The 26,109-nt window shown below is 57.9% G+C and overlaps 1 protein-coding gene across 4 annotated transcripts in view; it reads right to left on the bottom strand.

The window, feature by feature from the left end:
* The window catches only part of COL5A1 (collagen type V alpha 1 chain), a 152,474-nt gene that overhangs the window by 53,619 nt on the left and 72,746 nt on the right, over positions 1–26,109 (bottom strand). For all 4 annotated transcript variants that reach the window (XR_011999792.1, XM_072748241.1, XM_072748240.1 and 1 more), the window contains exons 12-27: positions 21,564–21,638; positions 20,661–20,753; positions 19,259–19,315; positions 18,365–18,418; positions 17,966–18,019; positions 15,625–15,678; positions 14,346–14,399; positions 13,106–13,159; positions 11,281–11,325; positions 9,438–9,491; positions 8,915–8,959; positions 8,293–8,346; positions 8,023–8,067; positions 7,170–7,223; positions 3,012–3,056; positions 2,112–2,165 (exon numbers count right to left, since the gene is read on the bottom strand). Coding sequence is in view for 3 of the 4 variants with exons in the window: in XM_072748241.1 (XP_072604342.1) it covers positions 2,112–2,165; positions 3,012–3,056; positions 7,170–7,223; positions 8,023–8,067; positions 8,293–8,346; positions 8,915–8,959; positions 9,438–9,491; positions 11,281–11,325; positions 13,106–13,159; positions 14,346–14,399; positions 15,625–15,678; positions 17,966–18,019; positions 18,365–18,418; positions 19,259–19,315; positions 20,661–20,753; positions 21,564–21,638 (891 nt within the window). In the remaining variant the exon portion in view is untranslated. The remainder of the gene's footprint in view (positions 1–2,111; positions 2,166–3,011; positions 3,057–7,169; positions 7,224–8,022; positions 8,068–8,292; positions 8,347–8,914; positions 8,960–9,437; positions 9,492–11,280; positions 11,326–13,105; positions 13,160–14,345; positions 14,400–15,624; positions 15,679–17,965; positions 18,020–18,364; positions 18,419–19,258; positions 19,316–20,660; positions 20,754–21,563; positions 21,639–26,109) is intronic.

Genomic DNA, 26,109 nt, shown 5'->3' with positions numbered 1-26,109 from the left:
CCTAATGTTCCCCCATTTTACCACCTGGTCAGAGGCCAGGGGACTGCAGGCCAGGAGACAAACAGGCCAGGTCTCTGAGCTGGGTCATTTTGTTTCAGGGGCTGCCCCACGTGGAGCAGAGGTGTTGAGCAACATCTCTGACACCTGCCGGTTAGATGACCATAGGCTCACCGCCCCCCCCCCCAACCCCTCCCAAATCGGGACAGTCAAAAATGTCTCCGGGTGTCCCCCAGGGGACACGAATAGGCCCTGGATGGTTCAGAACCATGGACTGCAGCATCTGCTATGGCTGAAGTGGGCCAGCACGGAGGGACCAGAATGCATGGGGCCCAGAGAGGGACAGGTTTTTGTGCAGGGCCCAGAGACAACTTGTATTCAGGGTCTTTCGCCCACCTGCCCCTGCAGGCTCAGGAGGCAGTGGGTTCCACTGTGCAGCAGCCTAGCCCTCAGCAAGGACAGGAAAGCACGCAGAGGGGTGCTGCCCCAGAAGGGAGGTAGGACCTGGTGCAGAAAAAGCCAGGCCACCACCTGTCTGCCCCATGCTGTCACCTCCCCTGGGGGCCTGCTGCCCCCCCAGGCTGCAGACCCCGCTGACATTTTCAAAACCCCAGGGAATGAGAATCCATTTCTCCCATGAAAAGAGCATTGAGCTCTGCTTTTCCTCCCACTCTCCGCTTCCAAGTCTAACTGGATCGCTCGTGGCGTGAATGAATTTTAATCAGATAGACAAGATAAGAGCATCCTCCATAAACATTTTAAAGCAAACACCTTTTAGCTCACAGACACAGCATTATGCAATTAGCCACGTTCAGGGCTGGCAGACACTTTTGCTATGCGACAAGAATTTGTAAAGTAAACACGCACAGAGCTCACAAAATCAGCATTTCTGCTGAACAATCATCCTTGTGAAACTCTCTAGGCATGCTTGCAAGAGCCCGCTTCCCACCTAGGGCCCCTGAGCCCCAGGAAGTCTGTCTGCGGTGGCTCGGGCCCTCACAAGGCCATGATCCCTGGGAAATGCAGTAGGGGCCACTTGGAGCCCGGCATGGGGCACTTGGCTCAGAATACGCAGGTCTGGGTCTGAGTCCTGATGGAGGCATCGATGTCAGGCTAACTTGGGACAAATTACTGAGCACGGAGGTCGTGGGTTCTCCGCCCTCCACATCACAGGCCAGCTGCACACTTCTGATGGGCAAGAAGGCTCCAGAACATCAAGCATGGGAAACGGTGTGGATGGGGCCCAGGTGCTGCTGGGTGTGTTCATGTGAATTCTTCAGACTGAGCTAGTGGGGTGTGCACACATGTGTATATATTTCCTTTCACATCAAGTTAAGATCATTTTGAAGGAAAGACTCCATTAGCTTCTTTTGCAAGCCCAGAACCACCTAGAGCTTTCAGACGCCATGCCATGGTTGTTCTCGGAGAAAGCAGAGCCCCACCCACACCCAGCACATGTACCTTCCTCAGGGCACATCCCTCTCCATATAAATGTGCCCGACACAGTCGAGAAAGTGGCATGAGTGGAGATGACATTACACAACTCAAAGCAAACACGGTTAGCTCCAGCTGAACAGCCGGGGCTGTGTGCTGGGTATTGCTCTGGAGCTCTGTGCCCTGTTTAACCAGGTTCTGGGACGCTTTCGGCAGCAGAAACACAATTGTGGATAAATGGACATCTCCCACGAACCTTGCCTAGCCACCCGGTTGGCCTAGGTGTTCTCCAGGGGGATGGGCTCTCTCACTCTAGACGTGCAAAGGGCCCTGGAACTACTTCTCTGAGCTTCCGTGGGAGAGAGCGCCAGACTCCTCACTGTGGCTGAGCTGTGCAGCCCTAAGGGGCTAGAAGGGAGCAGGCACCAGGTGACAACTAACACAGCGTCCCCACGGATGGACACGGCCACCGTCCTGCTGCCTGTGTTGTCACAGACGCACCAGAGAGACGTCCCCTGCTTGGGATCAGCCCCTCCTGGCCCCAGATGGCCCCTGCCCCACCTGCCCAGGCCCTCTGTCCCAGGATCCCGCTTCCCCACGAGCCTGGGAGAACCAGGGCTACTGCGCCCTGCTATCCCAACCTTGACCTCCAGGAAGTTGTGAAGCAGCCAGAATCTCACCTTGACTCCTCGAGGACCCGGATAGCCAATTGGGCCCTGGGGGCCAGGCGGACCCTGAAACCAAAGAGGAAATGCCATTAGCTCTGACTTGGGTGGGCAGGCATGGCGGTGGTGTCTGGTGCACTCCTTGGTCCTCCCCGCACAGTCAGCATGCCTGCCTTCCGCCAGCAAGCTCCCCCAGCTCTGAGCAGAGGGGACAGCCCAGATCAGCCTCCTCAGGAGACACACAGGACCTGCTCCTACTCGACCCAGCCCCGGGCAAGGCAAAAGCACAGGCTGTGTCCCATGAGGAGTAAGAACACCACGGACCAATCCAACTGTGGCCACAGCCCACCAGTCCAGGAGTGCAAGTGGGGCAGCAAGCAAGATGGGCAGAGGGCTCTGATGCTTTGGGGGGCCTGGCTGCCCTGAGAGCAGCACATTCCCAGTAGAGGCACCTTGGATGACATGGGACAGCTTCGGGCTGGGAGAAGGGGACAGGGCTGACCACCTGGGAAGGGGTGGCATTGACAGCCGAAGGGCCTCGCTGACCTCTGCCCCAGCCCACCCAGCAGGTGCGGGCCTGGGGGAGCCAGGAGTAGGAAGGCAGGCATGTGGAATTTCGCCACCAACAGGGCAGCAGACAAGTCCATCCCACCTTTAAACTCTCAAGCCCTGGACCCAAAACAAACAATGGCAACGGGTCATTAGGAGCCCCTGGCCTAGGACCTGCACAATCACCCAGCTTTTGTGTGGCCAAGTGATGGCTATGCCCACACCCCTGTGTGCAGTCACCAAAGGTGTGGAGGGGTCACAAGGACCTCAAGGGGTGGAGGCCCCACTCCCCCAGGCTGGGTGCCCCGGGCACAGACACCAGAGGAAGGGCCCAGCTGCCCCCCACTCATTCCCTCCTGAACCCACCTGGCCGCCCTTCTCTCCCGGAGGACCTTCTTTGCCTGGGTGCCCCTGTCAGGAGAGAGAAGGTGGGCATTAGCTGCTGGCCACCCCCCACAGCTGTCTCCCATCTCCTTCCCCCACACCCCCATCAGGCAGCTGGGCACAGAGGTCACTCCCAGCCACGTGGGCCCAAGCCAGCCCTTCAGCCCTGACCCTCAGGGGCACCATCTGTAATGTGACATCCATGGCAGGCCCAGCAACACCTCCTGTTGGCATGGAGGAGAACATTCTTGGAAGCCCACGGGTAGGATCTGGGCACAATGGTGTCACTCGACTCACTAGTGCCCAGCCCACCCCCAAGCGCAGGTGAGTGGAGACGGTGACCACCAGGCATTTGCTCAACAACTCCCAGAGTTGTTGGATTCTGTTCCGAATGAGGACGGATGATGCGGGACCAGGGGTCTGGATATCCTGGCTTCCCAGACCAGCGAGCTACACGCTATCTGCAGGACACAGACTCTTGTGTTGGGAGATACGAGGGAAGTCAGGCTGGTGCCAGGACAGAGGCTATGTCCTGTCATGTGGCTCGGGGTCCCTGTATGTCCCCAGGTCTTCACGTGGTTTGCCTCCCAGCCTCCCGGCCAGTGCAACCTGAAAGAGAGGACCCCAGCCTCCCAGCTGGTGCAGCCTGAAGGGAGGACCCCAGTCTCTGAGCTGATGCAGCCTGAGGGGAGGACCTATTCCCATGATACAGGTTCGGAGCCAAGGCCCAGCAGAAATGGTGTTGTCCCCTGGGTCACTGCCCCATCTGTCCAAGCCCTGACCAATCCCAATCAGAAATGCGAGCTCTCTGACTTTTCCAACCAAGGCTGGTCACTAGTGTTTTACTTTTGAGGAAACAGAGATAATAAAAGCAGAAAGAGAAACAGTTCACTGTCTGGAAATACCCCACGGATTCCAGGAAAGAGGCCATGCGGTAGGGTGAGGATGCCGTGAGGGAAGCGTCTGACTCTAGTCCTGATTACACCTGACCCTCTGTGTGACCTTGGGGCAGTTACTCGCCCTCTCTGGGCCTCCACTTCCTCATGTGTCAATGGCTCTTTCAGCTTGAGTGTTCTAAACGTTGAGGGCTCTATTTCTGCAACACTAGACAGCAGAATTATGGGGACCTAAATCTCATCTCTTTGAATCAGTGATTTTGTGGGTCCTCCTTTTTATTTTGATTAGTTGTGCAATTGGATTCAATGTGGTTGCAAATGGCCTGCCCTGATGCAGAAGCAAGTGGGAGGGTATGGAAGTTCCTCTGCAGGGTGGGGTGCCCTTAGGAGGCCTCAGGGCACGGGGAGCCTGGCGGGGGCCACCTTTGAGGGAAATCAGGCACCCCACCTGCTGCTCTGGCCCAAGCGGGATGCACTGCCCACCATCCTGCCTTTCAGAAACAAGGCTCATGGGGCCAGCACCTCTTGGTGGTCGCACTGGACCCAAACAGTGCCAAGGAGAAGGTATCCTGCCCTGGGGTGATGGGGAGGGAAGGGATCCTGCCCCCTCTCTGCCATGTGGGTTCTTTGGTGGGATTTTAGTCCAGCTTCCATCGACCACAGATATGTTTCCATTAAGGAAACAAGGGCACCGGGAGGGCATCTGTGGGTGCTCAAGCCCCGGCCAAGTACACACACACACTAAGGGCAGAGCCCACATCGGCCCCTTGGGGGGAGAGCCATGCCCTCCACATGGTAACGTCCTTACTCACCTGGTGGGCACAACCACCTGCGGGTCTGCAGGGCGCTCAGAACTGTGCCCACCACGCAGCAAGCAGCCAACATGCATCCGCAATCATCATAATTATCAGCATTATTTGAATTGGGGCCCAATTTCTTTAGGTGCATTTTAACTTAGATGTATAGAGTGAGAGTAACTTTGTGGGGGGAAAGCTTTATAAAGCAGACTCACTAAAAATATTGGAACAGAAAAACACTGAAAGGAAATACATCAAAACAAGAGATTGATTTTTTTTCCCTAGCACAAGGCCAGACTATCTCCCCTCCTTTCTGTGCATTTACACATTTGCAGTACTCTATAAGGAGCATTACTTGTATAATGGAAAAATAATAAAGCTTAAATTATGTGTATTTGATACTTTCCTGATTAAAAAAGTAATATATGTTCCCCATAGACCCTCCCTCAGGCAAGAGGAAAAGCAGAAGAAGGCCCTAATAACCTCACCGCCTGCAGCAACCCTGGCTAATTGTGTGATATGGCCCTTCTGATCCGTCTTCTGCACACATACATGCTAAACTGGCATCACGTGATGTGTTTTTAATTTAATATTGAGTGGTGGGCCTTTTCTCATGTCACGGAATACTTGCCCAAAGTCGGTTTTTACTGGCTCCGTAATATTCCTTCGAACCATAATTCACGTCTCCATCTCTCCGTCCTGAGCTCCCCAGGATGATTTAACAACGTGCTTAGGCGCGCATCTGCCCTGAAACACTCCCTCCTTCTGAAGGGCTTTAAATCAACCTTCCTTTCTGTAGCTGAAGCCAAACCCAACCAACCCGAGGGAAGGAGGAAATAAAACCCTCTCTTTAAGGATGATCAACAGTGTGCTGCCTCCATAACTAGAGTGTGTTTCAATGTCTCTATTCTTGCAAATTCACAGGAGACAACCAGTCACCCTCGGCACCTGTAGCGGGAAGCACCTGCGTTGTGCAGCCGGCCCAGATACACTCAGATGGGTCTACCATGTGTTCCTGTTTCAGGTTTAAGTGCTGGTTGGGAGAAGAGAAGGGCAGAGTCCAGGAGAGGCAGCCCATGGGCCCCACAGACAGGGGTCTTACAATTTAGAAGGACATCGGACCCTTTGAGGTGCCTAGTGAGTCGGAGGAAGTGTCAGTGTGGGGACGGGGCAGGGATGTCCCTGGAAGAAGCAGTCAGGTCAGGGAGGTGGGGGTCTACAGAGTGCCTCACCCCCGGCACCATCCCCCCGTGAGCCCCTACAGAAGACCCACAGGGCCTCACATCAAATGCTGCAGAAGATGCACAGGGGAGGGTAGGGGTTGGAGAGCAGAATGCACACGAGGAGCCGCGCCGCCCTGCTATCAGCGGGTTGGGCCTCAGAGATGGTGTCAGGGTGGTTTTCATTTCGTTGTCATTCCATTTACTTTGCTAATTTTCCATAACAAGATGTGTTATTTTATAATCAGAAGAGGAAATTAAGTGTGAATATAAGTTAAAGAAGGTAAGCGACATGCTGTGTCCATGCTCGCAGATGTGTGGCTGCGGGAGGCCACAGGAGGCCCAGGGCAGCTTGCACGTGGTAGGCTGGCGAGCCGTCAGCTCAGAGGAGGAAGGGCAGGGACGGACGTGTGATGCCCTGGACAGAACCACACTCCACCATAAAGGGAAGAGGACGTGTGCCTTACACAGTCACCAATTCGCTGTCAACATACTGAGCTGCTTAGTTTTTAATGGCGTGATTAGAACAATAAAATACACCATGTCTGAAACAGGTAATTCAGCCAGCTTGTCCTTAGAAACAGGCTGTGTAGGCAGCATCACCTGAATCCTCTAAAAATAACCCAAATCCCCAAATCCCACCAGCAACTTGCAAAGAGGGCGATGGGCGCAGATGAATTCACACATACTTGTAACACACACTGACCCTGTGTCACCTCCCCGCCCCTCCCTCCCACAGCTCAGCCACAGATTGGACCTGTCACCGGCTCGTTATTTCGAGGCGCCACCCAATTTGGCTCCACAGCTGGGCTCACACTTTGAAAATGCGCCCGTGCTCGTGAATACCCTCCTTCTCAGTGTGGGATCGCTAAAAATACCCTCGGCACGCGCGTCGTCCTTCCCTTCAAACCAGTGGCACAGCACCCGGCTCAGAGCCCAGCCCAGCCCTCCAGGGAGTTAACAATGCAGGCTGGTTCTGGCCATGAAGCAGCACCCCCAATAAATAACTCACACTTCTACTCATGCTGTCTCCACCCCTTGATTGGAGTTCATTAGGGAGAAGTGTGTCCGAAGCCCAGCGACTACTGAGCAAGCAAGCTCGCAATCAGCGGGGTCTTCATTCTCGGAGGTGGGAGAGAGGAAACGAGGGGCGAGGGGAGCAGCTGCAGGCCTGGGGAACCCCCAGGGCAGGTGGCTGTGAAGGGGTGAGACGAGCAGGGTACTCACCGGGGGTCCATCAGCACCGGGCATTCCTGGCAAGCCTGGTTTACCCAGGGGACCCTGGAACAAACCAGAGACCCTGTGAGCCCTGGGGTTGCCCCTCCACTAGGCTGCCCCACCCTCCACCTGCCTCTGAGGGCACATCTCAACTTTTCTGCTCAAAGAACATTTGTAGAAAGGGATGCTCGGAGGCACAGAAGCTTCCAGCAACCAGTGCACCCAGAGCGGGAGGACCCTCCCCCTCTGCGGCTTCCTGGGCCTGCAGGCTTTGCTACAGGAGCAGAATCAGCCCGTTGAGTGATGACAAGTGCCCAGCACTCTGTGGTACTGAGAGCCACGCCTTACAAGTAGCTCTGCCCAGGCAAGCACCTGGGCTGAGCACAAGCTCTGCCTGCAGATGTACACGTGGCCCTGGGGTTCCCCCCAGCCCCCAGGACTCAGCAGGTGCCCAGGATACACTCAGGGTTGCCTGAGTTAGCAAACACAAAACACAAGCAAACAACAAGGAAACAGATGCCCTGTTAAATGTGGATGTCAGACAGATGACAAATATTCAAATGTAACTGAGTGCCCTGCGTTTCTTTTTCTTCCTAAATCTGGCAACCCTCACACATAGTCAGACAATGAGTGAATGGGTGACTGAGTGAATTTATGATCAATGAAAGGCAGAGATCCCCCATCTTCCCCTGAGCTCATCTTCTCAGTGCACAGCGAGCTGAGCTTCCCTCTCTGGGGGGAGGGCCAGCACTTCTGTGGTCTCCAGCAGAGGGAGCTTCCCAGGGGCAGGAACACATCCTTCTGGCAGAAACACACCCTTCTGGCAGGTGGGGCACCCCCTACATTGGCACAGCCCACTCACCTTTTCCCCTGGAGGACCGATGGCACCCTGGGGGCCTGGGAGACCCTAGGAGAGGAACAGTAGGGCAGGAAAGGTCAAGGAAGTTGGCTCCCAACTCCTCCCCACCCCTTGTCCACCTCCCCCCAGCACCCTCCCCCTCATCTGCACACCAACAACTCGGTTCTAGGTCACATCCAGGCTGTAGGTCCCTTTGGCTGGGACTGGCAGCACAGGGCCCAGGACACCCCACCGAACACCTGCCCCGCCCACTGCCCACTGCTGCTGGCTTACCTGGGCGCCTGGGTTACCCTGCTGTCCCGGGGGGCCAGGCTCTCCCTGGGGGCCCTAGAGGGAACAGAAGCAAGGGATGGGGACTCCAGGGGGCCAGCAGGAGAACAACGTGCTATCACGCCCAACAGCCGTGTCAGAGGACCATGCCCAGGCAGGAGGAGGCAGGTGGCCCCACGGCAGAGGGGAACCAGGCCCTGGCACCTGCAAGGCCCTCCATGCTGACCCTGATGCCAGCAGCACTCAGTTGTCTCTGCTGGTGCAGCCAGATGGCCACCAGGAAGGAGCCCGTGAAAGGAACAGACCAGAAAGTATTCCATTTGGTAGAATGTTCCCCAAAATGTGCTCAAGTACCCCAGTAGATTCATGGGGCCTATCTGTCGTGGGCTTGGCTCATAGTCCACGCTCATCACCAGAGAGAGCACAGGGCAGGGAGAAGGCAGGTCCCTCTACACCTGCGCAGCTGTGGCCTGGCTCTGGCGGCAGCAAGCACAGCCACGGGACTGTGGCTGCGAGCTCTCCCACAGCTGGCTCCGTGGGGGCCGGGGCTCAGGGCCGTGGCCTCCTCCTCGGATCCCCACCCGGTTTGCTGGCAACAGCCAGGCGGCAGACCCCCGGGACTTACCACGTTTCCTTTTGGGCCTGGTTGGCCGTCCATACCCGTTACACCCTGGATGAGATTGAAAGAAAAGCAAAAAACAAGACAGAATACTAAAGAATTCGTGATGCTCACAGGGAGAACCCCACGCGACCTGGCTTGGCGTCCTGGCCACGTGTCTGGGGATGGCACACCCTCTGGGGAAGGGCAAGGGTTGATGGGCCTGGGGTCAGTGGAGCTGCCAGGCCCCAGCATCAGGCAGGGCATGCCCAGGGAAGCCACCCACCAGGACGGAGCCCCGCCAGGACCACATGCTGCCTCCCAACAGATCTTTCACAGGAGTTGCTACAAGGTCTCCAAAGGGGGACACGAGGCATCTGGGGCCTGTTTGTAATGGCATGTGCCGCATGAGAAAGCAGAGAGCCCTACAGCCAACTGGCCTCTGTCTCCATGCTCAAGGCTACACCTGCAGGGGGGCTTCCTCGACCTGGGAGCATCAGAGCCCCCCCTCAACTAGCCCTGGGCAAGTGTACAAGGTGACACGGCTTACCGGAGGTCCAGGAGGGCCTGGGGGCCCCTTTGGCCCCAACAGACCACGCGGTCCCTGCAAGAGGAAAGAGCAAGGACTGTTCACACTTGGTCAAGAATCCCCACTCTGGCCCTGCCTCGTGGCAAATCCTGCAGCCCCATTCCTCCCAGAGCCTCTGTCGCCACACAGGTGTCCACATCTCTCTGGGAGGCATGGCCAGCACACCATCCTCACCTGCCTCACTTCCTCACCCCACCCCAGTCTCCACCTGGGCTCTGGGAAGCAGAGGCAGGAGCCCAGAATTAACCAGTGGCTCAGACAGGAGATCGAAGGGCACCCTCAGAGCAAAGGGAGCCTTTCAAGTCAAGGGGGCTCTTTCACCCTTGCTCAGGGTAGGTGCACACAAAAGCTCTCCCCTCAGAGGCCACAAAGACGCTCTGCTGCATGACACACTTTTGTCCCTGTCTCGTTACTGGCTCCCTCTCACATCCCTCCATGTGGCTGCATGTCTGACACCAGAAGGTGGAGGGAGGACACACTGATGGGGACATGGTGACCAAATACAGAGACTAAGCACAGGGCTCAGGTTTTCTCTGGGATACCACAAGAGCCCAGAGTTCAGCCTCTCCCTCTCCTGTGGCAAGGGGTACATGGGGGGACAGCCCCATGAGCAGGCCGAGGGACACAGTCTCAAGGCAGTGCCGACTCCAGCATGGATCAGGAGATTTAAAAGGTGACATAGCAGAGTCGTTGCTCACCACATGCAGGAGCCCCATCATGAACCACTCACACCCGCCTCACCTGCTGGGGATCACCCAGCCCTTAACCAAGGCATGAGCACCCTTAATGTTGATGGACGCTCTTCTGAGGCCATGGAAGAAGAATCTTCCCCTGCTCATTGCCATGGAACTGTTCCCCTCATTATTTAAATACCTGGCCCTATAAATGCTTTCTAGGAGTTAATAATCCAGAGGTATCACTTAGGTGCATGTTAGGGAGAGGACTGGGTAATGGATTCTCCTTAGGGGCTCATCAGTCATCCAGGGTATAATTTAGTCCCCAGTAAACGTGTGAGCACAACCCTGGGCTCTCTCTCTGTGCCATGTTCACAGTACGTGTCCTCAATTAACATCACTAGATGCAAAAGGCCACAGCGACGTGGACAACAAAATGAGACATTCGAAAAGTAACCATGGTGTTCTTTGTCACCAATGAAGGTGACCCTCTACTTGGGTAGAGGTCGGCTTGGGGAAAAAAGCCGTTTGATGCCATGGCAGGGCCACCCTGATGGAAGGCTCCATTTCTGGGAGGTGTAGACATGAGAAGGGATGGCAAACTGTCTGATCAGTCCCTGCAACTGCCCCTGGACATGTGCCTGGTGTGCTCTGGGTGTCTACCATGCCTGCAGCCTGGACACCACCATGATGGCCCCGGATACCCACCATGGTGGCGCTGACTCCCCTTGTGATGGCCCTGGCCTCCCACCATGATGACCCTAGACACCTCCCATGATGACCCTGGACACCCCCCATGATGACCCTGAACACTTACCATGATGGCTCTGGACTCCCACCATGATGACCCCGGACACCCACCATGATAGCCCTGGACACCCACCATGCCTGCAGCCTGGAGTCCCAATCACAGCCCTTCCAGCCTCAGCTTCTTCCTCTGTGGAAGGTCATATCTGTCCTACTAGCCTTTCCAATGTGCTCTTTTCCCTTCCTCAAGAATCCCCCAGATGTGTCTGTCCCAAGGCTGACCCCCCTCTAATCTACACTCTGGGTCGGTCCCTGCTTCTGCCCTGCCTGGCCTCCTCGGGCAGCCCATCTCCATGCTGAGACAGAAACCGATCAAGACTTACAGGTTCCCCAGGCAGTCCTCTGGGCCCAACTTCTCCGTCATCACCCTGTTGGGGAGAAAAGAGGCAGGATTTTAGGGACAAGTTCTAGAAGCCCAGACAGAGAGACAATGTTCCCTGAGGCTATGCAGAAAGATGCTTTGTCCCGGGGCCACTTCAGCCTATGCCAGATTTACCAGCCCTGGGACCTGCTGGGAAGGCCTGAATGTCCTCACTCCCAGAAAGCTGCAGGGAAAAGGTGGGTTCTGGGACCCTGGGACACTCTGCTCAGGATGGTACAAATCACAGCTCCAATGAGGAAAAAGCTGCACGGGACGAATCACGGGAGCAAAGATTTGGTTACCTTGATGGGGAAGGACAGGAGTGAATGATGGAGGGATGAAAGCTAGAAAGAGATGGAAAATAAGACAGGGTGGTGGGGAGGAGGGTGGGGGAGAGAGAGGAGATGACAGGTGTTAGGGAAGGAGGGGGGAGGGCCAAGGGAGGAAGAGAGGGGGAGGGGAGAGAGGGACGGGAGAGAGGGAGGGAGGGGGGAGAGAAGAGGGGTAAATGACAGACTGGAACACAAGTGACAGAGCTGAGGTGGGAAGGAGTGAAAGACAGTCACCAGATCCCCTGGGCCAACCCCAAGGTACCCTAACCTCTTTGCCAGGGCCCTAAACACAGCTGGGGGAGGAACCAAGATGAGTCTTTTCCTTCTGGCTGGAGAAGGAAATGCTGCTGAGGCTCCACTGGTCCCAGGTCAGGAGCTGCTTGTCAGCACTCTGCTGCTCTCCATCAACACACTGCTCCCTTCTCTTCACCACACACACACACACACGCATGCACACACACATGAGCGCGTACACACAGCCAGGCCTGCACGGTGGATACTGTGCATGCACATGCAGTCATAAATACCCTGCACGCTCACACACAAGCACATACGTTATGTATCCACACACACACACACACACACACGCACACATCTCTGATTCGAGAGGTGCAGACACCCAGAAGGACCCTCCCCTCCTTTCTCATGGTGCAGTGAGCTGCGTGGGGGCCCAGATAGGAGAAGGTGCCCTGACAAGACCAATCTGAGAGCTGGTGGCCACCAGGGCCTGGCCTTCCCAGGCCTCACCTGCTCCTCTTATTCACAGGGCTTCAAACCTTTTCCCTAAAACACCCCTAATACCTGGGACACAGTGTGACTGGGGTATATGGGGGGCTTAACCACCCCCACGCTCCTCTGCCTCAGGATAACTGTGCTTTGGTCTGACCCTGAGCCTGCAGCCCCAGGAAGACACACCTGACAGACATGGGGACTCTGCAGAGCCCCCGGGGGAGGCCCAGCTCCAGGCATGGTCCAAACTCAGGCACAGCATCGTTCCCCGCTGCACACACCCAGACAGCTGCCCAACCGGCCTCCAGACCAAGGACGGTCTGTCCCAGACTCTCCACCCAGCCCCCAGATCTCCGGGCTCCGCCACCCCCCAGCCTACCCCCGGACCATGAGACAAGCTGAGACCCTGAGCTCATGACCTCTCCTGACACCCCTTCTCCATGGTGACCTGGGCACCTGCCTCCCCAAAGGGCCCTCTTTCTGCGACCAGTGGCAAGTGAAAGCAGCTCCAGGACGCCATGCAGCACAGGACCAACAGTCAAGCTACAAATTTTCACCTGCTTTATCTCAGAAGTGGCGTGTGGCCTGTCCCCACATCCCATGGCTTTGCCCTCCACAACCCCTCCTCCCCTAGCCTCATGCCTGGTGGCCAAACGCATAGCTACTGGAGTTTCCCAGTGGTTTCTAGCCCAGACCGCCTGAGGGGGCAGACAGGAGGGTACATACCCGTTCTCCATCGTCTCCTGGAGGTCCCGGTGGCCCAGAAGGACCAGGGTCACCCTGAGAAGTCAAGAGGGGTCAGCGTCAAGCACTCGGGAGCAGCTGCACACGACTGTCCCAAATGCCCACCCATCTTCCTGTGATTCTGACACTGGAGATCCTGAGCCCATGGAGACTCTGGGGCCACAGGAGGCCATTTGGGAGACTGGTGTGGGAAGGCAGGTTTGCTGGACTGGCTCTAGTAGGGCCGGGCAGATCCACGGACATGGGGCACTCTGGGACCTCAGGACACGGCAGCGGGGCCTGAGCAACCCTTGCCTGCTTCTCTATGGGAAGCAAGAATACCCCCAGCCCACCGGATCCCCCAAGAAAGAGCTACCACCCTGGACAGCCAGTGTCCTAAGGGTTAGCGCCAGCCCACCTCCCGCCCCTGGCCACTTCAGGCCTCACACACAGCTGGTGCTCAATGAATGCACATCCATGGATCCCACTGGCCCCAACGTGGTGGCTGTCTGTGTCCAGTCTCCATGTCATGGTTGGATACTGTGGACAACGCAGCTTTGGTACATTACTGTAGCCCTCTCTCAATGCCCCATGGGACGTGATGGCTAAACCCCGACACAGCCAACAAACGTGTGTGTGCATGCGTGTACACACACGCACATGTGTCCGCTATGTGCTGAAGTATAGAAGAGACATCGTCTGCTTCTCACAGGGCAGGGAAGGGAGTAAATGTCCGATGAGCGAGCGGCACGGGACCATCACATGGAGAGAGACCGGGGCTGCCGGCTACAGCACATGGCCCGCCCTTGTCACTGCACCACGTGGGTCATGCCCAGCTGCCCCAAGTCACCACTGATGCTGCAAAGGGTCCTCGGCAGCTTGGAAATAGCTTCACTGAGGGCATGACAGGCCCCGTTTATCAGGCAGCGGGCGTCTCTGAGGAAGGCTCCCCCCTCGCCCATCAGCACCACCAGGGTGCCAGGCCTGCTGGGCTCTTCCATCAGAAGCCACAGAGAAGAAACCAGCTTCCTCTGGGCTGACCTCCCACCAACAAAGGCATTATGTCAGCACTGGTTTCCACTCCCCCACCCAGGAGTCTCCTTAGTGACCCCCCCAGACCAGAGGGCACACAGCCCCACGCCAGAGCCCTCCAGCTGTCTGGAAGGGCCTCCTGAGAAATAACATCCACTGTGTGGACTCCACCGGGACCTCTGTGCCAGGGACACTCCGACAGGACACTTACCCGGTGGCCCTTCTCTCCCGGCAGTCCAGCCAGGCCATCGAAGCCACGGTCACCCTGCAAGGAGTACAGAGAGGCTGCTCAGAGACCATGCCACGCACACGACTCAGCTGCTCTCCCTCGGCCACGGCTCAGGCAGTGTCAGTGCACCCGGGGCCCCAGGAACTTCACATGTGGTGACCACCGGCTTCCACACACCATGTGTTCCACTGCCTTGGATCCAGGTTCCCAGGCTCTTTTCCCCACAAACACCAACAAAGGCCAGAAACACAGAGGTGACTTTTGTCCTTGGGCCACAGACTCTGAGTCTTGCTGGCCAAGTGACCACGGCAGCACCTCCACGTGTGCCTGTCCTGTTTGCCACTACACCCTCAGCGCACATACTACCCAGCAGATGGGCCGGCACTGGCCCCTGGCTCCCTGGCCACCCTGCCCTGTCTCATGGCCATCGCAAAACCATGTGGGGGTGAGGCTGAGCACAGGCTAGTTCAGGTCAGTTGGAAGAAGACCGTGGTCTACTGGGAGTGACCCAAGAAGCCTTTCTTCCATCCTGCCACCCCCGGGATGTGAGACCAGAGCCTCATGTGAGCTCAGGATGCACAGGGAGCATCTGAGCTCGTCCGCACCAGTTACAGCATGAACAGGTGTCTCAGACACCCAGCAGGGTTGGTAACCCATCTCCACCCAGTCCAGATGACCATCCACAGCATGGTGTGCTCCCTGGAGAAGTAAGCCTTTCTTCTGGCACCACACACTGCCCAGGACAGCTCTCCCAGAGCCAAGATATGAGCCCTGCAGTGACCCATATGCAGTGTCTACTCACTCCCTGCAATGAGGGGCAGACATCCCAAAACTGGACAAGAAGGCCCCCTGCCCTGCGCACTTGGCATTCCTGTGTTGACCCCCATGTGGGATCCTGTAGCCTGTCCATGCATGAATGGTTTCCATAGCTGGGATGCCCCCTGCCCCCCTACATTCACCACTCTCTTGAAAGGAGCAAATTTGCCCCCTGAGCAAACCAGCTGCAGTTGTCACACCTGCTTGTGACACTCACCCCACCAGCCCAGTCAGTCCTCATGCCAACATATCAGAAAGACGGATCCATGCAGAGCCTTCCTCACCCCCCAGGTCCCCTCCCCAGATGAGCATGAATGTCATTAGTCATTACTTGTGACCAAAATTACATCCACCGTGTAACCAACACGTTGGCCACGTCACCAGCATGACAACAGTGATGGCGGCCATGGTCCCAGAACACAGGGAGGTGGTGAGTGTAGCCTACCTTGGGGCCAGTTTGTCCGGGCATCCCTCTGGCTCCGTCACTCCCAGCTCGGCCCTGGAACACAGGAGGCAAGCTGTCATGGGGACTGGCGAGTGGTGGCTTCCGGTGAGGCTAAGCTGAGCCACATAGCCCCATGTGGCCAGGCTGGCCGGGAGGACCCAGGCCTGGGGTCTGGGGCTGCTCCACGCCTCTTGATGTGGTTCCAGTCCTCCTGGGCCTTGCCATCTGAAGTACCAGATAGAGGTAATACTACCTGCCTCTCTGTGTTTGGGGATAAGACCATGTGGCAGGAGGGCAGCCAGGCAACGCTGTCCATCTGCCCACGGGCTTGGGAGTCTGCGGGTCTGTGGCTCTCGAGAGATCATGCCTCAGCCGCAATACGCAGCCCACTTCCCTTCCTCCATCCAGAAGCCAGACTGCTGGCTGGAGAGTCTCAGAAAGCAAGCACCTAGGATTAGTCCAAGCGACTACGAAAGAAACTGGGCCCCACGGTGGTGGCTTGTCTCACGAAAGCCACACAGCTGCCCACTGTGAGCAAGACGCTGCATCCATGGAGGCTGCTCCTGGGACTGTTACCTCCAGGTATTTCCAGCAAACTGCCAGGGACAAGCCCACGGGCTCCACCCGGCCAGCCACAAGGATGAAGGGCAGGCCCCAGGGTCACCCCAGGACAGCCCCGCCAGGTTTGAGGCCACCTGGCCAGGGACAGGGACTCAGCCAGGTGCCAACTCACTAATGAGCAATGTCAGCTAGCCGAGTGTGAAGGGCTGAGCCAGATCAACACCCGCTCTCCTCCCCGTGTCCCATGAGCCCCTGGTCAAACGAGGCTGTCACTGGGCCGCTCACCACCAAGCACAGAGAAAGTTTGGAAAATGGGGGCGACAGGGCAGCAGCAGAGAAGGAAAGAAGCCAGGGACCAGGGTGGACCACAAGAAGATGGTCTGTCTTCCTCAGGGTTAAAGGTTATGTGAAGCTGCCAGGGATGAAACGTCACCTCAGGAAAGGTGCCCAGGCAACGCAGCTCCAGGGCAAAATGCAGAAGCCAAGCCCAGGGAACGGGGCAGGGGGCGGGGGGGGGGGCACCAATGAGGGCGGGCGCGGGGCGCCACAGGTATGCACACACTCAGAAACCAAAGGAGGCTTCCTGGCAGGACACGTGGCTGCTCCCACGGTCACAGCCAGGGCTCCGGCCAGAGAAGCAGCCAGGCCAGTGAAGCCCCTCCGGCTTCCTGCCACTTCTCCTCCTGCAGACAGGGTGCTCTCACCCCGGGCCGAGGAACCCCACCAGCTGTGGAAGGACCGGCTCTCCGCCTCCGCCCCTCCATCCCTCTGTCACCCTCCTGCCTGCCCAGGAACCATCCCCAGGGGACACAGGACACAAAGCATTTACAGAGACTCACAGAAACCTTTAATGAAATAAAACCTTTTTTGGAATCGGATCCAAGATGAACCCGTAGCTGTCACCCAAGAGTCACCAAATCTGGCATCAGCAGGCCATGTGGAGATGTGGGTCCGACCCTGCCTGGGGCCTACATCCCCCACGCATCGGAACCCATGTCCTGACAGCGACACGAGCACCATGCCCCCATCACTCTGGCTCACGACTACTGTCAGCGCCCCCCCCCCCAGGAGCCCTGTCCACCTGCACACTGTCCAAGCAAAGGGGCATGGGCAGCCCCAGGGGACAGCCAGACAAGGACACCCTGGGAACAAGCCCTCTCTTCCCCCTAGAAGCCTCCTCTGGCTGGAAAGACCCACTCAGCAGAGCATGACATGAGCCCATCAGATTCTCCCTGGCTGGTCTCTATGGGGATCGTTAATTCATACTAACCTGTAAACGCACACCCTGTTCAGCAGCCACAGTCACATGGAAACAAACTAGTTCCATTCAGTAGACCCACTGCCTACCAAAGTCGTCGGGGGTCCAGATACCCACTGGGCCATTTTCCCCCAAGACCAAGGCCATTTCTGGGGAAACGAGGCCACCCCATGGAAGTAAGGTCCACCCATCACTCTGTCTTCTCCACACTTGCTCCCAAAGGGCCCAGGAACTTGCCTCCATGAAAATGTTTAATAAATAAAATTAAGGTGCTCAGGATGGAGGCCAGAGGCCAGAGCAGCAGAGGCGGGCAAGCCGTTACCAGCCCCAGGATGCAGAGCACCTCTGGTGTAGCTCCCATCCTCGGGAAGGGTGTTGGGCCTTGAAAATAGCTGCCCTCAGAGGAGAGTGGAGAATCCAGGCTTTAGGCCTCAGGCCTGGCACCGGAGGCACCAGCAGACCCGCCACAGACCCCCACCCCCCAGCGTGACCCAGCTGCTGTCCCCAAGCCACCAAACTCACCCTTCTTCCAGGCTTTCCGGCGGGGCCAGGCGGGCCCTGCACACCTCGGGGACCCTGTCAGGAATCAGAGACAGCACAGGGTCAGGCTGCGTCCATGTTCCTCAGAGGAAAGAGCAAAGCCTGGTCCCATGCTCAGCAAGCCGGCAGAGACGGCTCACAAGCAGCTCCGGGCAGGGCACAGAACCTGCTGCCCGAGTGAGGGCCCAACAGGGCACAGCCAGCCTGTTCCCCGCAGCTATTTCTGCCACACGCCCACATGCGGCACATGCTGCACAAAACCATGACAGTTCCCACCGGCTTCCTTGAGAAAATGCAGCACTGTGTCCCCCATTCTGGTGGCCACCACCTCTGGTGCCCAGGAGGTGCCCCTCCAAGCAGCAAGGGCAGGTGCCTACATACCTGAGGCCCCATGTCTCCCGGCTCGCCCTTCAGACCTCCACTGCCCGGAGGGCCCTAGGGAGACAGGGTCTGGGTTAAGGAATGCACATCACACAGACCCCAGGGAGGGGGTCGCCCCATGGGGCAGGGCTCCCGCTGAGAACCCACAGAGCTCTCAGCCCCCAGAGCCCAGCCTGCCTGCCCTGGACAGAGCCCGAGGGATGAGCAGTTAACCGCCCAGTTACGCAGATGTGTTCTTGGTTTTAAACAAAATGGTCAGTGGAGCATATGGTATGAGGACCACGAAGCCATCACAAGCATTTGTCTCTCTATCTCTAGAACAATGACTGGGGTCCATCACAGCCCCCAGCTCAGGGCAATGCGTGGGCATCGCCAGGCCATGATGGGGCAGGAGCAGCCCTGAGCCAGCACAGACAGGGAAGGGCAGAGAGCCAAGTCCACCCCAGGGAACGGGGGTGGGGTGGCGCATTTAAATCCTCCATCTCCCTGCAAACTGCAAAGGCCACCCGCACTCCCTAGGGACCTCGTCTGCCGACCCTGAGTGTGCCTGGGCACACACACACCACACAGCTTGTGCAGCTGGGGAGGGGGGCGCGCAAGGAATCCCAGATCTGCCCCCAAAGTACTCCCAACTTTGGAAACATGATTGTAAAGGATGAAGACAGTCAAAAAGAAAGGCTTGGGGCTCCCTAGGTCACAGCCAAGGGCCCAGCACCCCGGTCACCACAGCCTCCCACCCCATCCATACCCGGGGCCCCAGTGTCCACTGGGGTGCCGCTGATAGAATCAGTGCTTGATAGGAGCTTGAAGTGTGCCCTCTCTGGATGAGCTGGGAGCCCAAAGGACGCCCCAGCCCTCACCACACTCCCCCACTCTTTCCCACCAAGGACTCACCATGGGGCCCGGTCTCCCTGTAAGACCCATTGGGCCAGCCGGCCCCCGCAGTGCCAGCTGCAAGAGAAAACGGGGCAGGCTGAGAAACAGCTGGTGCTAGCAGGGGAGCCTCCGCCAGGCAGGGAAGGCCCAACGGGGGCATCTGCAGGAGGGGGGTGGATGGAGTTCCAGAAACCCAGGACCAAGGCTGAGGGGGAGGTGGGGGTAGAACCCAGGGGTGGGGTGCCCCCCTGTGGGGACCATCACTCCACTGCGACCTCTTCCTTCCTCCCCAGCCAGCACCCACACCCTTGTGCACTCATGTTCAACATCAGCACCACACTTCCCCCCACCCCAGAGACACATCCGGCACCCTCCAGCAGCTGGGGAAAGTTCTGGGGGCCCTCCATGGGTAAAATAAATAAGTCCTGGAACAGCAAGCTGTTGGAGCCACCATCACCTGCAGACCTCACGTGGATACCTTCCTAGGGCACCCCTGACCGCCACCTGTCCTGCCCCACCCAGGGCCCGGCTCCGGGGCCCAGCTCCCATGTACCCCAGCCCAGCCCAGCCCAATCCCCCTTCCTGAAGGATCTCCTCTGCTCAGTTCTTCTGGCACTCAGTTCCCTACCCCCCAGCCCCTGCACGGTGCCATTTTCATTTTGGAAAAGATTTGTTTGCATTATAAAATCTTGTAAGCCCATCATCCATTTGGCTTCAATTAAAGCACTCAGATTAAAAGGCCAGCCGGGCAGGCCCAGCCAGTAAATCCAGCCGCAGGCGATGGGGTTCGTCACGCACGGCACTGCGTTGCATCACGCGGATGCTTTATTCCACGGCAACAGCTCAATACTCAAGCCATCCTGTAATTATCCATACGTTCTGATCATTAACATCACCTCCGCTGCGCCAGAGCCACATAAATATTGTCCAAACAAGGGATTATTCAGAAGCGTCCTGAGTTGCCCCATTAGAGGCAATGCTCCACGGAAGGATCACCCACCACCCATCCCACAGAACCGGGGTTTGCTCTTGTCATCTGCAGTCTCCAATCTGAAGCATCATCCATGAAAACCTCGGCTCACTACTCGACTGATTTTCAGAGAGTGGAGCAGTCAGGGAGCTAACACTCCTTGGGAGCCCCAGGGGCTCTGACTCAGCCCCACTCCCTGCAGCGAGCCACTTCCAGGTCTCTCCATCCCTGGAGCCCCATGGGGAACAGCAGGTGGCCCCTGCACGTCCATATCCAGGAGCCTGGTCCCTCAGCATGGACGAGCCCTGAGACACCTCCCTGCCCCTTCCCAAGGCTAGCCTGGGTCCCAGCTAGACAAGCGCATGTCCCCTCAGCATCCTGATCGCCCAGAGGTGAGCACACACACCCCTCCCTGGACCCCAGGGCACCAGGGAGGCAGGAACCACTTACCCTAGCCTGCTGCAGAATTGCTTGAGCCTGGGACTCCTGAGCCGACACCATGGGACCTTTGGAGCCGGCATCACCACCCCCTCCAAAGCGGAACTGTGGGTGTTAAGTCAGAAGGTCAATGGAGGCACTGATGAGGGTGCCCACGCTGGACCCCAGGGCCCCTGAGGTGACAGCAGAGCCTTGGGGGAGTCTGGTTGGACAGCATCTGGCGCCGGGCCCCTCCTGGGACATACAGCCCTAGCCCCACCTGCCAGCCTCAGCCCTGGGGCCACCTGGACACCTGCCCCAAGTGTGGGAAAAACTTTCTGGCTTCTGCGGCACCTCACTCTGCAACCCTGCAGCCCCTAGCTCTTGCAAGAAAGAGCCAAGGGCCCGGTGCAAATGCCTGAAGCGGGGAGGCCTAGCCAGGAAGGTCCTGGCTTCACACGGGGTCTCCCCAAGCTGTGCCCAGCCTCCTGGGCAGCACTGGGTCACCAGCCAGAAGACTGATGTCCAAGTGCCAGCAAGTGCCACACACTTGCCCTCCTGGGCCTGGGCTCCTAGTAAAGGAGATGACACCACAAGGTCAAGGGCAGGTCAGGCACAAGGTGGGACTGGCTGGTAGCATGCTCACATGGAGGTCGCAGTGGAGACGGACAGATGCCACTCAGCTTCCTTGCAGGGCCAGACTTCCCGCCTGTTAGACAGGACAGCCCTGGGCGCCTGCAGAGAGCTGGAGGCCTCAACCAACCAGGGTCCATTCCAGAGGAGCCTATTTCTACAAGATGGCTGGCCCACATCAGAGTGACTCCGTGGCAAGGGATGGCCCCCTCGGACCCAGAGCTCAGGGCCCCCTTTCCACCACATCTCGAGCCCTGAGCCCACCCACCCCAGCCGCCCACCCCCACAATGAAGGATACTCACAGGCAGCATGAGCATGGTTCCGGGAGGGCCAGGCAGCCCATCAGCCCCAGGAAGGCCTGGGCGTCCAGGGGGACCCTGTGGACAGAGGACCCAAGGCAGCTCGGTGAGAACGCAACAGGGATGGACCAGGGCTGTGTCCAGACAAGGAGGTCAGAGCTGCAGCCCACGAGGAAAGTTAGGAGGCAAGCACAGAAAAGCAAGACCCCATGGCGTGGAATGTTCCAGAAGCCAAGTGCAGGGAAGGGAGGGGCACTGGCCATGGGCTGAGGATGAGGAAAGGCTTCTAGGGGGAAAGGGATGAGGACAAAGGGGCTCTTAGCTGGACCCAGAGGGATCTGCAGGAGCAGAGAGGAGGGAGACTGCAATCCGGGGACTGCAGGGACAGAGGTGACTCCAGGACTTGTGTAGCAGACCAAGCCAGGGCCTCTACCATCCAGGAATGTGTCCTCCAGGCCTGCATGCCAGCAGGTGAGGCCACCCCCTGGCCCCCAAGGCCCATGTCCTCCACCTGCCAGTGAAGTGCCCTTTGTGACCCAGGCCCCATCGACGCTGCATGTGGTCACTTGGACAGGAGGCTTGCTGGACAGACACGAGGAACGTGCACAGGACACACACCCCTCTCGAGCAAGTTCAAGAGCCCGTGTGCATGGAGATGACACCATGACCCCCACAGACCCCATCAGTCTGGTCTGAGGCAGGATCCAGACAGACACCCCTTGCAGAGTCTCCGGACTGACCCTGGCCCTCGCGGGACTCTACAAGTGTAAAACGAGTATGACACTCTATCTTCAAAAAAACCCCAAAACATTCTACGAGCATGGCTCCTTCATAGATCCCGGCAGACTGACTCCCACCAGCCTGGGGTGCAGATTTGCTCTGCACACAGATGGAGGTTTGACTCCCTCTTTCGGATGGAAAGGGACCCCCACGAGCCATACCCCACGACAAGCCATGGTGTTGGGTCCAGCACTCTGCACCAAGCTCGGCCGCGCTCCGGCAAGAGCGCCCACAGCACCGGTGCGATGCTCCAGGCGGGGGAGACAGATCAGGTCCCGGTTCCCAGCCAAGACGGAGAATCTGCGGCTCTTGGGGAACGATCCCAGAGGACCCAGAACAGTCCGCACCTGAACAAACACCTGCTTCTCTCTTCTCTGGTTATTTTACTGTAGACGCACTCCTTGCTCTCATGAGCTGTTGTATAACACGATTTATACAAAATGGAAAGGGAAAGCTCCCTCTCCTCCCCGCAGGAGGACCCAGCGCTGGAGCTCTGCACCTGTAGGGACAGCGGGCAGCACGCACGATGGCTGGCGACACAGAGCGCGCTCACAGGTCTCCGCGGCAAGGGCCTCGGGGGATGCCTCTCCTTCGCCAGGAGGTCACCCCCTCCAACCCGCCCCCCCCAGCACCCCGTCCTGCAATCTGCTCTTTCTCTTCCCTGCACACTACGGCCTATTATGAACTTGGCCTCATTCTGTTTAACAGCTGTAGAGTTTCCCATGCACGAGGGGCTCGTCTTTGCCCCCACCTGCCCTCTGAGGGCACGTCCTGTGGTGGGGGGCATGCGAACAGCTTTCTCAGGGAAGTCCTTGCAAGCAGAACCTCTGTGTCAAAGAACTGCTCACGGGCACGGCCCTTGCCTCGGCCATATCGGAAAAAATCCTCAGAAGATGAGAAGTAGGTATGGAAAAGAAAACATCGGGAACAAGTTTTCCTCTTGGAAACCTAGGTGCTGCCCGCTGCTGAGTCTTAAGCCTGGGAGTTGGTCCCAAATCAAACCCCAACTTCAGGTGTTAGAGTCCATGTCTCCCAGGGAACAGACGCCGTCCCTGTGTGTCTCCATGGTTTGTGTGCACACGTGTGGCACTGGAAGCTGGGACACGCGGGGGGCGGCCCCTTGTCCACCTTCCGCTCCCAAAGACCCTCCTGCTGTGTGTCCTCCCTCCCTGCTCTTTCGGAGCCACAATGCTGGGCCTGCAGCCCCGCTCAGGCTGGGAAGGCCCTGGAAGGCACCCTCTCCACCACAACCAGAGCGATGCCAAGGGACGAGAGTCTCCCTCCCTGCAGAATTGGATGCACGTCTACCCAGCTGGGTGGCAGCGGCAAGGGAGGCCCACCGCATCTGTGACCTGCCTTGGGAGCTCAAGCACAGAGATGCCTGGCTGCGGTGGGGGGTGGGGGGAGTACATGTGAACAACCAGCTGTTGGGGGTTGAACGGTGGCCCCATAAGAGGTCCTGACACCCCGGAGCCCTCAGGGAGAGGAGAGAGCAGACCCGCATGCCCATCCCCAGGAGACAGGGGGACAGCAAAGAAACCAACCTGCCTCGCCACCTGCGGCAACGGCACTTGAAATGGCTCCTGTGAAGCTCAAGCTTCACACAGTCCTCAATGGACTCTGCCTGTCATAGTGCAGTAGCCTAGCCTGCATCCTTCCCTTGGTGCTGGGCGGAAGTCCAGCCAGCCAGGAGGGGACATGGTGGCATAGCGGTGGTGCCAGGGATGCCAGGGGCACCTGTGAAGCACGCTTTCCGGGGGGGTGGGGGGGCAGTGAGACCCTGCGGGGCTGCTGGAGCACACGAGGCAGCCAGGGATGGATGGCGTGGGCCTCCCTTGCCACTCCTGCCCCGAGGGTACGATGTGCATCCCATTCTGCATGGAGGGAGGCACCGCTGTAGGAATGGGCCTCCGTCCTGGACATGAAGCATCGTCATAGGAGATGTATGTCTTGAATCGGGGAGCATCAGCCTCCTCTCCCAAGGGATCTTCCAGTGCCCTCAGGACACCCAGCTCTCTTGTCCTCAGCTTCCTTCTAAGCCCCTGAGGAAGGAATGGGGGCGTCCCCACCCACCTGCCAGGAGAGTGGGGCCAGACCAGCTCCAGCCCTGCCCTGCCTCCCCTCAGCCCACATGGCTGGGCCTGCCCATCTGTCACCAAGGGGGCATGGATGGGGTGATGGCTCAGGTCCCTTCTCACCGGTGACACCACCCATGGGCAAGGCTTGGGGGAGCTGGTGACCATCTATCCAGTTAGGAAGCCAGGCTCGGCCAGTCAAGGTTAGATGAGAACTAATTACTAATTGGGGTGCCTGGGTGGTTCATTTTGTTAAGTGACCAACTCTTAGTTTGGGCTCAGGTCCTGATCTCGGGGTCGTGAGATTGAGCCCTGCATTGGCTCTGTGCTGAGCAGAGTTCTCTCTCTCCCTCCCTCCCTCCCTCTCTTTCTAAAATAAATGAATAGACCTCCAAAAAAAAAAAAAAAAAAGAACTACTTGATAATTAGTAATAGGAAAGGCTGGAGAATCCCAGGACGGTAGAACCCGGCTGGGGGAGAGCAGGATCCTTCCAGACCTCTCCCCTACAGACAAGCAGGTGGAGGGGATCAGGATGTGCTGCCCCAAAACACACCATGCTGCTGTAAGGACTATTCTGAGCCAAAGGCACCCGAGGATCCATGGACTTCCTCTGCGCCCCCCTCAGCCTCCTAGAAGGAGAGCGCATACGTTTCCCTTCATGGAGATGGCACCCAGTATCCCCACTGTCCTCCGCACCAGGACAGGGAGGACAACCCCCACCACCGGGGACTGGGAGCCAGCACGGACAGAAGTCTACGTGAGCAGACCTTACCAAAATGACCTTTCCCTTCCCTGAGTCACCCCGTATTTTGCTAGTCGCTGCTCCCCCATGGGTCACCCTCGATTGAAACGGAACCTGAGCACTCAGGTCAGGCTGCTTCTCTGAGTTCGCACTGCCTTTCTGGGATGCTCCGTGTATGTGTGAAACTTAAAATAGTAATACAAGCATGTGCCTTTTCTTCTATCAACACGGTCTTTGGTCAGTTTAATTTGCACGCCCCAATCACAAAACGTAAGAAGATGGAGAAAAAGTTTTCCACTTCCCACAAAGGGATTCTGAGGCCTCCCTACTGGTGGTGTCAGTGTAGAATCCTGACTGTGCAGCCGGGGTCCCTTGCCAGCTAAATAGCAGACATCCGGGAAAGCTGGGCATTGGGAGGAAGCTGAGCTGTGAGCAGGGATAGCTCCTCCGACAAGGATGGCTTAAGCAGGGCCTGGAGCGGTGGGCAGTGCTCAGCTCCTGAACCAGCTCCCACCTCCACCTGGAAAGGTGCTGGGACAGCCAGTGGGCTGCAGGTTTCCCTCCAACCCCTGGGACAGCACACGTTAGAGGAATGGGTCTCTCTGCTGACCCCATGCCCAGTCCCCAGGCTCCTGGATCTGGGCTTGAACCTAAGAGACACCAATTGCTTAAAACAATGATATTCTGCTGTCAGGGGTCTGGGGTACACAAAGCCCCAGCTGGCCACCCACCACTGGCCCTGTCCAGGCTCAGCCCAAAGGCAGGGACCAAGTGGGGAAGAGTGCATCCTTGGTGCTAGACCATGGCTGGCACCATGTGACCGCTGGACAGTGGACAATCCTTGGCACTAGACCATGCCCCGCACTGTGTGATCGCTGGACGGTGGGCGGAGGGATGGACACTTGCAGCGACACAGAGGCAAACTGACCGTGTCATGCACACCATGGACAG

The sequence above is a fragment of the Vulpes vulpes genome, chromosome 2, assembly GCF_048418805.1.
Source record: "Vulpes vulpes isolate BD-2025 chromosome 2, VulVul3, whole genome shotgun sequence".
Taxonomy (NCBI): domain Eukaryota; kingdom Metazoa; phylum Chordata; class Mammalia; order Carnivora; family Canidae; genus Vulpes; species Vulpes vulpes.
The sequence above is the reverse complement of the archived record's forward strand: the minus strand, read 5'-3'. Positions and strand labels throughout refer to the sequence as shown.